Source organism: Salvelinus fontinalis, chromosome 11 (assembly GCF_029448725.1).
Source record: "Salvelinus fontinalis isolate EN_2023a chromosome 11, ASM2944872v1, whole genome shotgun sequence".
Taxonomy (NCBI): domain Eukaryota; kingdom Metazoa; phylum Chordata; class Actinopteri; order Salmoniformes; family Salmonidae; genus Salvelinus; species Salvelinus fontinalis.
In genome coordinates, this window is record NC_074675.1 from 55844848 (window position 1) to 55859883 (window position 15036).

The following is a 15036-nucleotide window of genomic DNA, read 5'->3' on the forward strand; positions in this document are numbered from 1 at the left end:
GTTTCTCCCTGTATTATAGTGTCCTGTCTCTGTTTCTCCCTGTATTATAGTGTCCTGTCTCTGTTTCTCCCTGTATTATAGTGTCCTGTCTCTGTTTCTCCCTGTATTATAGTGTCCTGTCTCTGTTTCTCCCTGTATTATAGTGTCCTGTCTCTGTTTCTCCCTGTATTATAGTGTCCTGTCTCTGTTTCTCCCTGTATTATAGTGTCCTGTCTCTGTTTCTCCCTGTATTATAGTGTCCTGTCTCTGTTTCTCCCTGTATTATAGTGTCCTGTCTCTGTTTCTCCCTGTATTATAGTGTCCTGTCTCTGTTTCTCCCTGTATTATAGTGTCCTGTCTCTGTTTCTCCCTGTATTATAGTGTCCTGTCTCTGTTTCTCCCTGTATTATAGTGTCCTGTCTCTGTTTCTCCCTGTATTATAGTGTCCTGTCTCTGTTTCTCCCTGTATTATAGTGTCCTGTCTCTGTTTCTCCCTGTATTATAGTGTCCTGTCTCTGTTTCTCCCTGTATTATAGTGTCCTGTCTCTGTTTCTCCCTGTATTATAGTGTCCTGTCTCTGTTTCTCCCTGTATTATAGTGTCCTGTCTCTGTTTCTCCCTGTATTATAGTGTCCTGTCTCTGTTTCTCCCTGTATTATAGTGTCCTGTCTCTGTTTCTCCCTGTATTATAGTGTCCTGTCTCTGTTTCTCCCTGTATTATAGTGTCCTGTCTCTGTTTCTCCCTGTATTATAGTGTCCTGTCTCTGTTTCTCCCTGTATTATAGTGTCCTGTCTCTGTTTCTCCCTGTATTATAGTGTCCTGTCTCTGTTTCTCCCTGTATTATAGTGTCCTGTCTCTGTTTCTCCCTGTATTATAGTGTCCTGTCTCTGTTTCTCCCTGTATTATAGTGTCCTGTCTCTGTTTCTCCCTGTATTATAGTGTCCTGTCTCTGTTTCTCCCTGTATTATAGTGTCCTGTCTCTGTTTCTCCCTGTATTATAGTGTCCTGTCTCTGTTTCTCCCTGTATTATAGTGTCCTGTCTCTGTTTCTCCCTGTATTATAGTGTCCTGTCTCTGTTTCTCCCTGTATTATAGTGTCCTGTCTCTGTTTCTCCCTGTATTATAGTGTCCTGTCTCTGTTTCTCCCTGTATTATAGTGTCCTGTCTCTGTTTCTCCCTGTATTATAGTGTCCTGTCTCTGTTTCTCCCTGTATTATAGTGTCCTGTCTCTGTTTCTCCCTGTATTATAGTGTCCTGTCTCTGTTTCTCCCTGTATTATAGTGTCCTGTCTCTGTTTCTCCCTGTATTATAGTGTCCTGTCTCTGTTTCTCCCTGTATTATAGTGTCCTGTCTCTGTTTCTCCCTGTATTATAGTGTCCTGTCTCTGTTTCTCCCTGTATTATAGTGTCCTGTCTCTGTTTCTCCCTGTATTATAGTGTCCTGTCTCTGTTTCTCCCTGTATTATAGTGTCCTGTCTCTGTTTCTCCCTGTATTATAGTGTCCTGTCTCTGTTTCTCCCTGTATTATAGTGTCCTGTCTCTGTTTCTCCCTGTATTATAGTGTCCTGTCTCTGTTTCTCCCTGTATTATAGTGTCCTGTCTCTGTTTCTCCCTGTATTATAGTGTCCTGTCTCTGTTTCTCCCTGTATTATAGTGTCCTGTCTCTGTTTCTCCCTGTATTATAGTGTCCTGTCTCTGTTTCTCCCTGTATTATAGTGTCCTGTCTCTGTTTCTCCCTGTATTATAGTGTCCTGTCTCTGTTTCTCCCTGTATTATAGTGTCCTGTCTCTGTTTCTCCCTGTATTATAGTGTCCTGTCTCTGTTTCTCCCTGTATTATAGTGTCCTGTCTCTGTTTCTCCCTGTATTATAGTGTCCTGTCTCTGTTTCTCCCTGTATTATAGTGTCCTGTCTCTGTTTCTCCCTGTATTATAGTGTCCTGTCTCTGTTTCTCCCTGTATTATAGTGTCCTGTCTCTGTTTCTCCCTGTATTATAGTGTCCTGTCTCTGTTTCTCCCTGTATTATAGTGTCCTGTCTCTGTTTCTCCCTGTATTATAGTGTCCTGTCTCTGTTTCTCCCTGTATTATAGTGTCCTGTCTCTGTTTCTCCCTGTATTATAGTGTCCTGTCTCTGTTTCTCCCTGTATTATAGTGTCCTGTCTCTGTTTCTCCCTGTATTATAGTGTCCTGTCTCTGTTTCTCCCTGTATTATAGTGTCCTGTCTCTGTTTCTCCCTGTATTATAGTGTCCTGTCTCTGTTTCTCCCTGTATTATAGTGTCCTGTCTCTGTTTCTCCCTGTATTATAGTGTCCTGTCTCTGTTTCTCCCTGTATTATAGTGTCCTGTCTCTGTTTCTCCCTGTATTATAGTGTCCTGTCTCTGTTTCTCCCTGTATTATAGTGTCCTGTCTCTGTTTCTCCCTGTATTATAGTGTCCTGTCTCTGTTTCTCCCTGTATTATAGTGTCCTGTCTCTGTTTCTCCCTGTATTATAGTGTCCTGTCTCTGTTTCTCCCTGTATTATAGTGTCCTGTCTCTGTTTCTCCCTGTATTATAGTGTCCTGTCTCTGTTTCTCCCTGTATTATAGTGTCCTGTCTCTGTTTCTCCCTGTATTATAGTGTCCTGTCTCTGTTTCTCCCTGTATTATAGTGTCCTGTCTCTGTTTCTCCCTGTATTATAGTGTCCTGTCTCTGTTTCTCCCTGTATTATAGTGTCCTGTCTCTGTTTCTCCCTGTATTATAGTGTCCTGTCTCTGTTTCTCCCTGTATTATAGTGTCCTGTCTCTGTTTCTCCCTGTATTATAGTGTCCTGTCTCTGTTTCTCCCTGTATTATAGTGTCCTGTCTCTGTTTCTCCCTGTATTATAGTGTCCTGTCTCTGTTTCTCCCTGTATTATAGTGTCCTGTCTCTGTTTCTCCCTGTATTATAGTGTCCTGTCTCTGTTTCTCCCTGTATTATAGTGTCCTGTCTCTGTTTCTCCCTGTATTATAGTGTCCTGTCTCTGTTTCTCCCTGTATTATAGTGTCCTGTCTCTGTTTCTCCCTGTATTATAGTGTCCTGTCTCTGTTTCTCCCTGTATTATAGTGTCCTGTCTCTGTTTCTCCCTGTATTATAGTGTCCTGTCTCTGTTTCTCCCTGTATTATAGTGTCCTGTCTCTGTTTCTCCCTGTATTATAGTGTCCTGTCTCTGTTTCTCCCTGTATTATAGTGTCCTGTCTCTGTTTCTCCCTGTATTATAGTGTCCTGTCTCTGTTTCTCCCTGTATTATAGTGTCCTGTCTCTGTTTCTCCCTGTATTATAGTGTCCTGTCTCTGTTTCTCCCTGTATTATAGTGTCCTGTCTCTGTTTCTCCCTGTATTATAGTGTCCTGTCTCTGTTTCTCCCTGTATTATAGTGTCCTGTCTCTGTTTCTCCCTGTATTATAGTGTCCTGTCTCTGTTTCTCCCTGTATTATAGTGTCCTGTCTCTGTTTCTCCCTGTATTATAGTGTCCTGTCTCTGTTTCTCCCTGTATTATAGTGTCCTGTCTCTGTTTCTCCCTGTATTATAGTGTCCTGTCTCTGTTTCTCCCTGTATTATAGTGTCCTGTCTCTGTTTCTCCCTGTATTATAGTGTCCTGTCTCTGTTTCTCCCTGTATTATAGTGTCCTGTCTCTGTTTCTCCCTGTATTATAGTGTCCTGTCTCTGTTTCTCCCTGTATTATAGTGTCCTGTCTCTGTTTCTCCCTGTATTATAGTGTCCTGTCTCTGTTTCTCCCTGTATTATAGTGTCCTGTCTCTGTTTCTCCCTGTATTATAGTGTCCTGTCTCTGTTTCTCCCTGTATTATAGTGTCCTGTCTCTGTTTCTCCCTGTATTATAGTGTCCTGTCTCTGTTTCTCCCTGTATTATAGTGTCCTGTCTCTGTTTCTCCCTGTATTATAGTGTCCTGTCTCTGTTTCTCCCTGTATTATAGTGTCCTGTCTCTGTTTCTCCCTGTATTATAGTGTCCTGTCTCTGTTTCTCCCTGTATTATAGTGTCCTGTCTCTGTTTCTCCCTGTATTATAGTGTCCTGTCTCTGTTTCTCCCTGTATTATAGTGTCCTGTCTCTGTTTCTCCCTGTATTATAGTGTCCTGTCTCTGTTTCTCCCTGTATTATAGTGTCCTGTCTCTGTTTCTCCCTGTATTATAGTGTCCTGTCTCTGTTTCTCCCTGTATTATAGTGTCCTGTCTCTGTTTCTCCCTGTATTATAGTGTCCTGTCTCTGTTTCTCCCTGTATTATAGTGTCCTGTCTCTGTTTCTCCCTGTATTATAGTGTCCTGTCTCTGTTTCTCCCTGTATTATAGTGTCCTGTCTCTGTTTCTCCCTGTATTATAGTGTCCTGTCTCTGTTTCTCCCTGTATTATAGTGTCCTGTCTCTGTTTCTCCCTGTATTATAGTGTCCTGTCTCTGTTTCTCCCTGTATTATAGTGTCCTGTCTCTGTTTCTCCCTGTATTATAGTGTCCTGTCTCTGTTTCTCCCTGTATTATAGTGTCCTGTCTCTGTTTCTCCCTGTATTATAGTGTCCTGTCTCTGTTTCTCCCTGTATTATAGTGTCCTGTCTCTGTTTCTCCCTGTATTATAGTGTCCTGTCTCTGTTTCTCCCTGTATTATAGTGTCCTGTCTCTGTTTCTCCCTGTATTATAGTGTCCTGTCTCTGTTTCTCCCTGTATTATAGTGTCCTGTCTCTGTTTCTCCCTGTATTATAGTGTCCTGTCTCTGTTTCTCCCTGTATTATAGTGTCCTGTCTCTGTTTCTCCCTGTATTATAGTGTCCTGTCTCTGTTTCTCCCTGTATTATAGTGTCCTGTCTCTGTTTCTCCCTGTATTATAGTGTCCTGTCTCTGTTTCTCCCTGTATTATAGTGTCCTGTCTCTGTTTCTCCCTGTATTATAGTGTCCTGTCTCTGTTTCTCCCTGTATTATAGTGTCCTGTCTCTGTTTCTCCCTGTATTATAGTGTCCTGTCTCTGTTTCTCCCTGTATTATAGTGTCCTGTCTCTGTTTCTCCCTGTATTATAGTGTCCTGTCTCTGTTTCTCCCTGTATTATAGTGTCCTGTCTCTGTTTCTCCCTGTATTATAGTGTCCTGTCTCTGTTTCTCCCTGTATTATAGTGTCCTGTCTCTGTTTCTCCCTGTATTATAGTGTCCTGTCTCTGTTTCTCCCTGTATTATAGTGTCCTGTCTCTGTTTCTCCCTGTATTATAGTGTCCTGTCTCTGTTTCTCCCTGTATTATAGTGTCCTGTCTCTGTTTCTCCCTGTATTATAGTGTCCTGTCTCTGTTTCTCCCTGTATTATAGTGTCCTGTCTCTGTTTCTCCCTGTATTATAGTGTCCTGTCTCTGTTTCTCCCTGTATTATAGTGTCCTGTCTCTGTTTCTCCCTGTATTATAGTGTCCTGTCTCTGTTTCTCCCTGTATTATAGTGTCCTGTCTCTGTTTCTCCCTGTATTATAGTGTCCTGTCTCTGTTTCTCCCTGTATTATAGTGTCCTGTCTCTGTTTCTCCCTGTATTATAGTGTCCTGTCTCTGTTTCTCCCTGTATTATAGTGTCCTGTCTCTGTTTCTCCCTGTATTATAGTGTCCTGTCTCTGTTTCTCCCTGTATTATAGTGTCCTGTCTCTGTTTCTCCCTGTATTATAGTGTCCTGTCTCTGTTTCTCCCTGTATTATAGTGTCCTGTCTCTGTTTCTCCCTGTATTATAGTGTCCTGTCTCTGTTTCTCCCTGTATTATAGTGTCCTGTCTCTGTTTCTCCCTGTATTATAGTGTCCTGTCTCTGTTTCTCCCTGTATTATAGTGTCCTGTCTCTGTTTCTCCCTGTATTATAGTGTCCTGTCTCTGTTTCTCCCTGTATTATAGTGTCCTGTCTCTGTTTCTCCCTGTATTATAGTGTCCTGTCTCTGTTTCTCCCTGTATTATAGTGTCCTGTCTCTGTTTCTCCCTGTATTATAGTGTCCTGTCTCTGTTTCTCCCTGTATTATAGTGTCCTGTCTCTGTTTCTCCCTGTATTATAGTGTCCTGTCTCTGTTTCTCCCTGTATTATAGTGTCCTGTCTCTGTTTCTCCCTGTATTATAGTGTCCTGTCTCTGTTTCTCCCTGTATTATAGTGTCCTGTCTCTGTTTCTCCCTGTATTATAGTGTCCTGTCTCTGTTTCTCCCTGTATTATAGTGTCCTGTCTCTGTTTCTCCCTGTATTATAGTGTCCTGTCTCTGTTTCTCCCTGTATTATAGTGTCCTGTCTCTGTTTCTCCCTGTATTATAGTGTCCTGTCTCTGTTTCTCCCTGTATTATAGTGTCCTGTCTCTGTTTCTCCCTGTATTATAGTGTCCTGTCTCTGTTTCTCCCTGTATTATAGTGTCCTGTCTCTGTTTCTCCCTGTATTATAGTGTCCTGTCTCTGTTTCTCCCTGTATTATAGTGTCCTGTCTCTGTTTCTCCCTGTATTATAGTGTCCTGTCTCTGTTTCTCCCTGTATTATAGTGTCCTGTCTCTGTTTCTCCCTGTATTATAGTGTCCTGTCTCTGTTTCTCCCTGTATTATAGTGTCCTGTCTCTGTTTCTCCCTGTATTATAGTGTCCTGTCTCTGTTTCTCCCTGTATTATAGTGTCCTGTCTCTGTTTCTCCCTGTATTATAGTGTCCTGTCTCTGTTTCTCCCTGTATTATAGTGTCCTGTCTCTGTTTCTCCCTGTATTATAGTGTCCTGTCTCTGTTTCTCCCTGTATTATAGTGTCCTGTCTCTGTTTCTCCCTGTATTATAGTGTCCTGTCTCTGTTTCTCCCTGTATTATAGTGTCCTGTCTCTGTTTCTCCCTGTATTATAGTGTCCTGTCTCTGTTTCTCCCTGTATTATAGTGTCCTGTCTCTGTTTCTCCCCTGTATTATAGTGTCCTGTCTCTGTTTCTCCCTGTATTATAGTGTCCTGTCTCTGTTTCTCCCTGTATTATAGTGTCCTGTCTCTGTTTCTCCCTGTATTATAGTGTCCTGTCTCTGTTTCTCCCTGTATTATAGTGTCCTGTCTCTGTTTCTCCCTGTATTATAGTGTCCTGTCTCTGTTTCTCCCTGTATTATAGTGTCCTGTCTCTGTTTCTCCCTGTATTATAGTGTCCTGTCTCTGTTTCTCCCTGTATTATAGTGTCCTGTCTCTGTTTCTCCCTGTATTATAGTGTCCTGTCTCTGTTTCTCCCTGTATTATAGTGTCCTGTCTCTGTTTCTCCCTGTATTATAGTGTCCTGTCTCTGTTTCTCCCTGTATTATAGTGTCCTGTCTCTGTTTCTCCCTGTATTATCGTGTCCTGTCTCTGTTTCTCCCTGTATTATAGTGTCCTGTCTCTGTTTCTCCCTGTATTATAGTGTCCTGTCTCTGTTTCTCCCTGTATTATAGTGTCCTGTCTCTGTTTCTCCCTGTATTATAGTGTCCTGTCTCTGTTTCTCCCTGTATTATAGTGTCCTGTCTCTGTTTCCCCCTGTATTGTAGTGTCCTGTCTCTGTTTCTCCCTGTATTACAGTGTCCTGTCTCTGTTTCTCCCTGTATTATAGTGTCCTTTCTCTGTTTCTCCCTGTATTATAGTGTCCTGTCTCTGTTTCTCCCTGTATTATAGTTTCCTGTCTCTGTTTCTCCCTGTATTATAGTGTCCTGTCTCTGTTTCTCCCTGTATTATAGTGTCCTGTCTCTGTTTCTCCCTGTATTATAGTGTCCTGTCTCTGTTTCTCCCTGTATTATAGTGTCCTGTCTCTGTTTCTCCCTGTATTATAGTGTCCTGTCTGTTTCCCCCTGTATTATAGTGTCCTGTCTCTGTTTCTCCCTGTATTATAGTGTCCTGTCTCTGTTTCTCCCTGTATTATAGTGTCCTGTCTCTGTTTCTCCCTGTATTATAGTGTCCTGTCTCTGTTTCTCCCTGTATTATAGTGTCCTGTCTCTGTTTCTCCCTGTATTATAGTGTCCTGTCTCTGTTTCTCCCTGTATTATAGTGTCCTGTCTCTGTTTCTCCCTGTATTATAGTGTCCTGTCTCTGTTTCTCCCTGTATTATAGTGTCCTGTCTCTGTTTCCCCCTGTATTATAGTGTCCTGTCTCTGTTTCTCCCTGTATTATAGTGTCCTGTCTCTGTTTCTCCCTGTATTATAGTGTCCTGTCCCTGTTTCTCCCTGTATTATAGTGTCCTGTCTCTGTTTCTCCCTGTATTATAGTGTCCTGTCTCTGTTTGTCCCTGTATTGTAGTGTCCTGTCTCTGTTTCTCCCTGTATTATAGTGTCCTGTCTCTGTTTCTCCCTGTATTGTAGTGTCCTGTCTCTGTTTGTCCCTGTATTATAGTGTCCTGTCTCTGTTTCTCCCTGTATTATAGTGTCCTGTCTCTGTTTCTCCCTGTATTATAGTGTCCTGTCTCTGTTTCTCCCTGTATTATAGTGTCCTGCCTCTGTTTCTCCCTGTATTATAGTGTCCTGTCTCTGTTTCTCCCTGTATTATAGTGTCCTGTCTCTGTTTGTCCTCTAGAAAACACAGACCTCTAGAACACACCCAGGACAAACTGGATTACTCAGAGTTACAATGTGGCAGGAGTTGTATCTACTACGCTTTGTTTCAGGACAAACTGATCACGCAGAGTTCCAAAGCGGTAATTGTTTGCTTGCCGAGGATTATAGGCTTGAGGTCGCTTGGAATGTTGACCTTTTCTAAACCGGTGGCTGGTCGGCATTCACGTATGTTGGATGCATCTCCGTCTTGTCGTTTGTCGTTATCCGACTGGCTGGTGTTGCCCGGAGTTTATTCCTCAGGGGTGCCATCTCCTGCCCCTCCAGCCTCTCCTCCCCCGTCTGATAGCGGAGTCGAAGGATCACAGCAAGAGAAGCATGACAATCAACGACGGTCGCATGTCACGAGGTGTGGAAGCCTAAGAGAGTCTACACTCCCAACGAGAGGCCCGGAGCGGAAACAAACAACAATTAGTTTGGCCGCCCTGGAGCCTGATCTTCCTGCACCTTTGTCGCTGGGCGTACCTGTGTCCGCGGCCGCTGTGCCTACTCCTCCCCTACGATTTCCAAGTTGACGTCAGCTACCTTCTGTCCCAGCTCTGGATCGAGCGGGGCTTTGCAGGCTCTGTCGGAGGCCTGCACCATCCTGTGAAGTGTAGGGGCTTCTCCATCTGTCGGAGGCCTGCACCATCCTGTGAAGTGTAGGGGCGTCTCCATCTGTCGGAGGCCTGCACCATCCTGTGAAGCGTAGGGGCTTCTCCATCTGTCGGAGGCCTGCACCATCCTGTGAAGTGTAGGGGCTTCTCCATCTGTCGGAGGCCTGCACCATCCTGTGAAGTGTAGGGGCTTCTCCATCTGTCGGAGGCCTTCACCATCCTGTGAAGTGTAGGGGCTTCTCCATCTGTCGGAGGCCTTCACCATCCTGTGAAGTGTAGGGGCTTCTCCATCTGTCGGAGGCCTGCACCATCCTGTGAAGTGTAAGGGCTTCTCCATCTGTCGGAGGCCTGCACCATCCTGTGAAGTGTAGGGGCTTCTCCATCTGTCGGAGGCCTGCACCATCCTGTGAAGTGTAGGGGCTTCTCCATCTGTCGGAGGCCTGCACCATCCTGTGAAGTGTAGGGGCTTCTCCATCTGTCGGAGGCCTGCACCATCTTGTGAAGTGTAGGAGCTTCTCCATCTGTCGGAGGCCTGCACCATCCTGTGAAGCGTAGGGGCTTCTCCATCTGTCGGAGGTCTGCACCATCCTGTGAAGTGTAGGAGCTTCTCCATCTGTCGGAGGCCTGCACCATCCTGTGAAGTGTAGGGGCTTCTCCATCTGTCGGAGGCCTGCACCATCCTGTGAAGTGTAGGGGCTTCTCCATCTGTCGGAGGCCTGCACCATCCTGTGAAGGTTAGGGGCTTCTCCATCTGTCGGAGGCCTGCACCATCCTGTGAAGTGTAGGGGCTTCTCCATCTGTCGGAGGCGTTCACCATCCTGTGAAGTGTAGTGGCTTCTCCATCTGTCGGAGGCCTGCACCATCCTGTGAAGTGTAGGGGCTTCTCCATCTGTCGGAGGCCTGCACCATCCTGTGAAGGTTAGGGGCTTCTCCATCTGTCGGAGGCCTGCACCATCCTGTGAAGTGTAGGGGCTTCTCCATCTGTCGGAGGCCTGCACCATCCTGTGAAGTGTAGGGGCTTCTCCATCTGTCGGAGGCCTGCACCATCCTGTGAAGTGTAGGGGCTTCTCCATCTGTCGGAGGCCTGCACCATCCTGTGAAGTGTAGGGGCTTCTCCATCTGTCGGAGGCCTGCACCATCCTGTGAAGTGTAGGGGCTTCTCCATCTGTCGGAGGCCTGCACCATCCTGTGAAGTGTAAGGGCTTCTCCATCTGTCGGAGGCCTGCACCATCCTGTGAAGTGTAGGGGCTTCTCCATCTGTCGGAGGCCTGCACCATCCTGTGAAGTGTAAGGGCTTCTCCATCTGTCGGAGGCCTTCATCATCCTGTGAAGTGTAGGGGCTTCTCCATCTGTCGGAGGCCTGCACCATCCTGTGAAGGTTAGGGGCTTCTCCATCTGTCGGAGGCCTGCACCATCCTGTGAAGTGTAGGGGCTTCTCCATCTGTCGGAGGCCTGCACCATCCTGTGAAGTGTAGGGGCTTCTCCATCTGTCGGAGGCCTGCACCATCCTGTGAAGTGTAGGGGCTTCTCCATCTGTCGGAGGCCTGCACCATCCTGTGAAGCGTGGGCGGATTTCCTCGTCCTTTTCACCAGTCGAGCTCCAATACAAGGTGTAACGGCTGTCTATCCCTTCCTCCTCATCTGACGAGGAGAGGCGAGAAGGATCGGAGGACCAATACGCAGAGTGGTAAGTTTCCATGTTTTAATATAAACCACGAAAACAAGACACAATACAGAATAACAAAAGAACTAACCGAAACAGTCCCGTGTGACGGCAAACACTGACACTGAAGACAAACACCCACAAACCAACAGTGAAAACAGGCAACCTAAATATGGCTCCCAATCAGAGACAATGCAAAACACCTGCCTCTGATTGAGAACCATATCAGGCTAAATGAACAAACCTAAACATAGAAACAAATAACATAGACTGTCCACCCCAACTCACGCCCTGACCATACTAACTAATGACAAAACAAAGGAAACTAAAGGTCAGAATGTGACAAGGGGGAGCTCCATGGAAAGAAATGTGACTCTTCCTGGTGCAAAAAACAATGTCCTAATCCGGAGCTGGAGAAAATGACATTACTAAGCTGCTCCTGAATGTACTACACCAGGACATGTGGGTTTTAATGACATTACTAAGCTGTTCCTGAATGTACTACACCAGGACATGTGGGTTTTAATGACATTACTAAGCTGCTTCTGAATGTACTACACCAGGACATGTGGGTTTTAATGACATCACTAAGCTGCTTCTGAATGTACTACACCAGGATATGTGGGTTTTAATGACATTACTAAGCTGCTCCCCAATGTACTACACCAGGACATGTGGGTTTTAATGACATTACTAAGCTGCTCCTGAATGTACTACACCAGGACATGTGGGTTTTAATGACATTACTAAGCTGCTCCTGAATGTACTACACCAGGACATGGACAGTGATTCTATCATAGTCTATGTGGGTATTAATGACATTACTAAGCTGCTTCTGAATGTACTACACCAGGACATGTGGGTTTTAATGACATTACTAAGCTGCTTCTGAATGTACTACACCAGGACATGTGGGTTTTAATGACATTACTAAGCTGCTCCTGAATGTACTACACCAGGACATGTGGGTTTTAATGACATTACTAAGCTGCTTCTGAATGTACTACACCAGGACATGTGGGTTTTAATGACATCACTAAGCTGCTTCTGAATGTACTACACCAGGACATGTGGGTTTTAATGACATTACTAAGCTGCTTCTGAATGTACTACACCAGGACATGTGGGTTTTAATGACATTACTAAGCTGCTTCTGAATGTACTACACCAGGACATGTGGGTTTTAATGACATCACTAAGCTGCTTCTGAATGTACTACACCAGGACATGTGGGTTTTAATGACATTACTAAGCTGCTCCCCAATGTACTACACCAGGACATGAGGGTTTTAATGACATTACTAAGCTGCTTCTGAATGTACTACACCAGGACATGTGGGTTTTAATGACATTACTAAGCTGCTTCTGAATGTACTACACCAGGACATGTGGGTTTTAATGACATTACTAAGCTGCTTCTGAATGTACTACACCAGGACATGTGGGTTTTAATGACATTACTAAGCTGCTTCTGAATGTACTACACCAGGACATGTGGGTTTTAATGACATTACTAAGCTGCTCCCCAATGTACTACACCAGGACATGTGGGTTTTAATGACATTACTAGGCTGCTTCTGAATGTACTACACCAGGACATGTGGGTTTTAATGACATTACTAAGCTGCTTCTGAATGTACTACACCAGGACATGTGGGTTTTAATGACATTACTAAGCTGCTCCCCAATGTACTACACCAGGACATGTGGGTTTTAATGACATTACTAAGCTGCTTCTGAATGTACTACACCAGGACATGTGGGTTTTAATTACATTACTAAGCTGCTTCTGAATGTACTACACCAGGACATGTGGGTTTTAATGACATTACTAAGCTGCTCCTGAATGTACTACACCAGGACATGGACATTGATTTTATCCTAGTCCATGTGGGTTTTAATGACATTATGAAGGGCAGCTCTGAACAGTTGAAACTGAGAGCTTATTGACTTTCTGCTAGACCCTAACAAAGTACATCATATCCGTCCCTGTGCAGAGGGATACGATGGGTTCAGAGACCTTCTGAATGTCTGAATCGAGGCATTGAACGCTTTAGCAGGATTCTCTCTCTTCACAACTGGCTGCGTGATTATTGCAGATCACTGCGTGGAAAGATTGTTAACAACTTCCATACCTTCTGGAAACAAAACACATTTTATGAGGAGGAGGATGGGATCCACCCAAATCCTGTGGGATCCTGGATCCTTTCACAGCATTATAAGGCTGCGTTGAGACAATGACTTATCAATGACCCAAGCCCAGCTCAGTTAGTCTCTACCATTGTGTCGCTGAGTCATGATAATGCTTTAGCAAATGTACATTATCTCAGAGGTGTTGGTAGACACAATGTAAGTCACCTAATTTATGTCCGTCTTACTGCCCTGAATGCCTCTGCTGATCCTACAGGTATTGTATGCAGCAATCATGTAACCTATGAACCAGATTTATACTGTTAGCACTGAGGCGGTGTACCTTAGCAGGAAGTCCACTGTTACCACTGAGGCGGTGTACCCTAGCAGGAAGTCCACTGTTAGCACTGAGGTGGTGTACCCTAGCAGGAAGTCCACTGTTACCACTGAGGTGGTGTACCTTAGCAGGAAGTCCACTGTTAGCACTGAGGCGGTGTACCCTAGCAGGAAGTCCACTGTTAGCACTGAGGCGGTGTACCCTAGCAGGAAGTCCACTGTTAGCACTGAGGTGGTGTACCTTAGCAGGAAGTCCACTGTTACCACTGAGGCGGTGTACCCTAGCAGGAAGTCCACTGTTAGCACTGAGGTGGTGTACCCTAGCAGGAAGTCCACTGTTAGCACTGAGGCGGTGTACCCTAGCAGGAAGTCCACTGTTACCACTGAGGCGGTGTACCCTAGCAGGAAGTTCACTGTTAGCACTGAGGCGGTGTACCCTAGCAGGAAGTCCACTGTTACCACTGAGGCGGTGTACCCTAGCAGGAAGTCCACTGTTAGCACTGAGGCGGTGTACCCTAGCAGGAAGTCCACTGTTAGCACTGAGGTGGTGTACCCTAGCAGGAAGTCCACTGTTAGCACTGAGGCGGTGTACCCTAGCAGGAAGTCCACTGTTACCACTGAGGCGGTGTACCCTAGTAGGAAGTCCACTGTTAGCACTGAGGCGGTGTACCCTAGCAGGAAGTCCACTGTTAGCACTGAGGCGGTGTACCCTAGCAGGAAGTCCACTGTGTACAGCTCACCCTGCACTAGTTATGCTATCCCGTGTTTAATTGCTTAAAAGGATCGGACCATTTTTCTCTATTTCCGCCTAAAATGACAAACCCAAATCTGACAGCCTGTATGCAACGGCTGTTGTCGGGAGAAGGAGAAGACCAAGGTGCAGCGTGGTAAGTATTCACAATACTTTTAATAAATACGAATACTTGAAAAAAATTCTAAATAAACGACAAACAAACAGTTCTGTAAGGTGCAATACACAAAACAGAAAACAACTACCCACAAACACAGGTGGGAACAGGTTACCTAAGTATGGTTCTCAATCAGAGACAACGATAGACAGCTGCCTCTGATTGGGAACCATACCAGGCCAAACACATAGAAATACATCACACAGAACAACACATAGAATGCCCACCCCAACTCACGCCCTGACCAACCAAAATAGAGACAGAAAAATGATCTCTAAGGTCAGGGCGTGACACTGTAGCTCAGGACCTGAAGCAAGGATCTGCATATTCTGGATACTATTTGAAAGGAAACACTTTGAAATTTGAAATTAATATAGGAGAATATAACACAATAGATCTGGTAAAAGATAATACAAAGAAAAAAACATGTGTTTTAATGTGGCTTACCTTACCACATGGTACGTTGTAATAGCTTAATGTGGCTTACCTTACCACATGGTACGTTGTAATAGTTTAATGTGGCTTACCTTACCACATGGTACGTTGTGATAGCTTAATGTGGCTTACCTTACCATATGGTACGTTGTAATAGCTTAATGTGGCTTACCTTACCACATGGTACGTTGTAATAGCTTAATGTGGCTTACCTTACCATATGGTACGTTGTAATAGCTTAATGTGGCTTACCTTACCACATGGTACGTTGTAATAGTTTAATGTGGCTTACCTTACCACATGGTACGTTGTAATAGCTTAATGTGGCTTACCTTACCACATGGTACGTTGTAATAGTTTAATGTGGCTTACCTTACCACATGGTACGTTGTATTAGCTTAATGTGGCTTACCTTACCACATGGTACGTTGTAATAGTTTAATGTGGCTTACCTT

At 44.6% G+C, this 15036-nt stretch overlaps 1 protein-coding gene across 1 annotated transcript in view; it reads right to left on the reverse strand.

Annotated features, from left to right (window-relative positions):
- The window catches only part of LOC129864752 (uncharacterized), a gene marked incomplete at its 3' end in the record, with an annotated part of 59347 nt that extends 49349 nt beyond the window's left edge, over positions 1–9998 (reverse strand). Inside the window, exons 1-2 of the mRNA XM_055937046.1 lie at positions 9015–9998; positions 8661–8795 (exon numbers count right to left, since the gene is read on the reverse strand). Of these exons, the coding sequence (XP_055793021.1) occupies positions 8661–8795; positions 9015–9998 (1119 nt within the window). The remainder of the gene's footprint in view (positions 1–8660; positions 8796–9014) is intronic.
- Positions 9999–15036: the final 5038 nt, after the last annotated feature.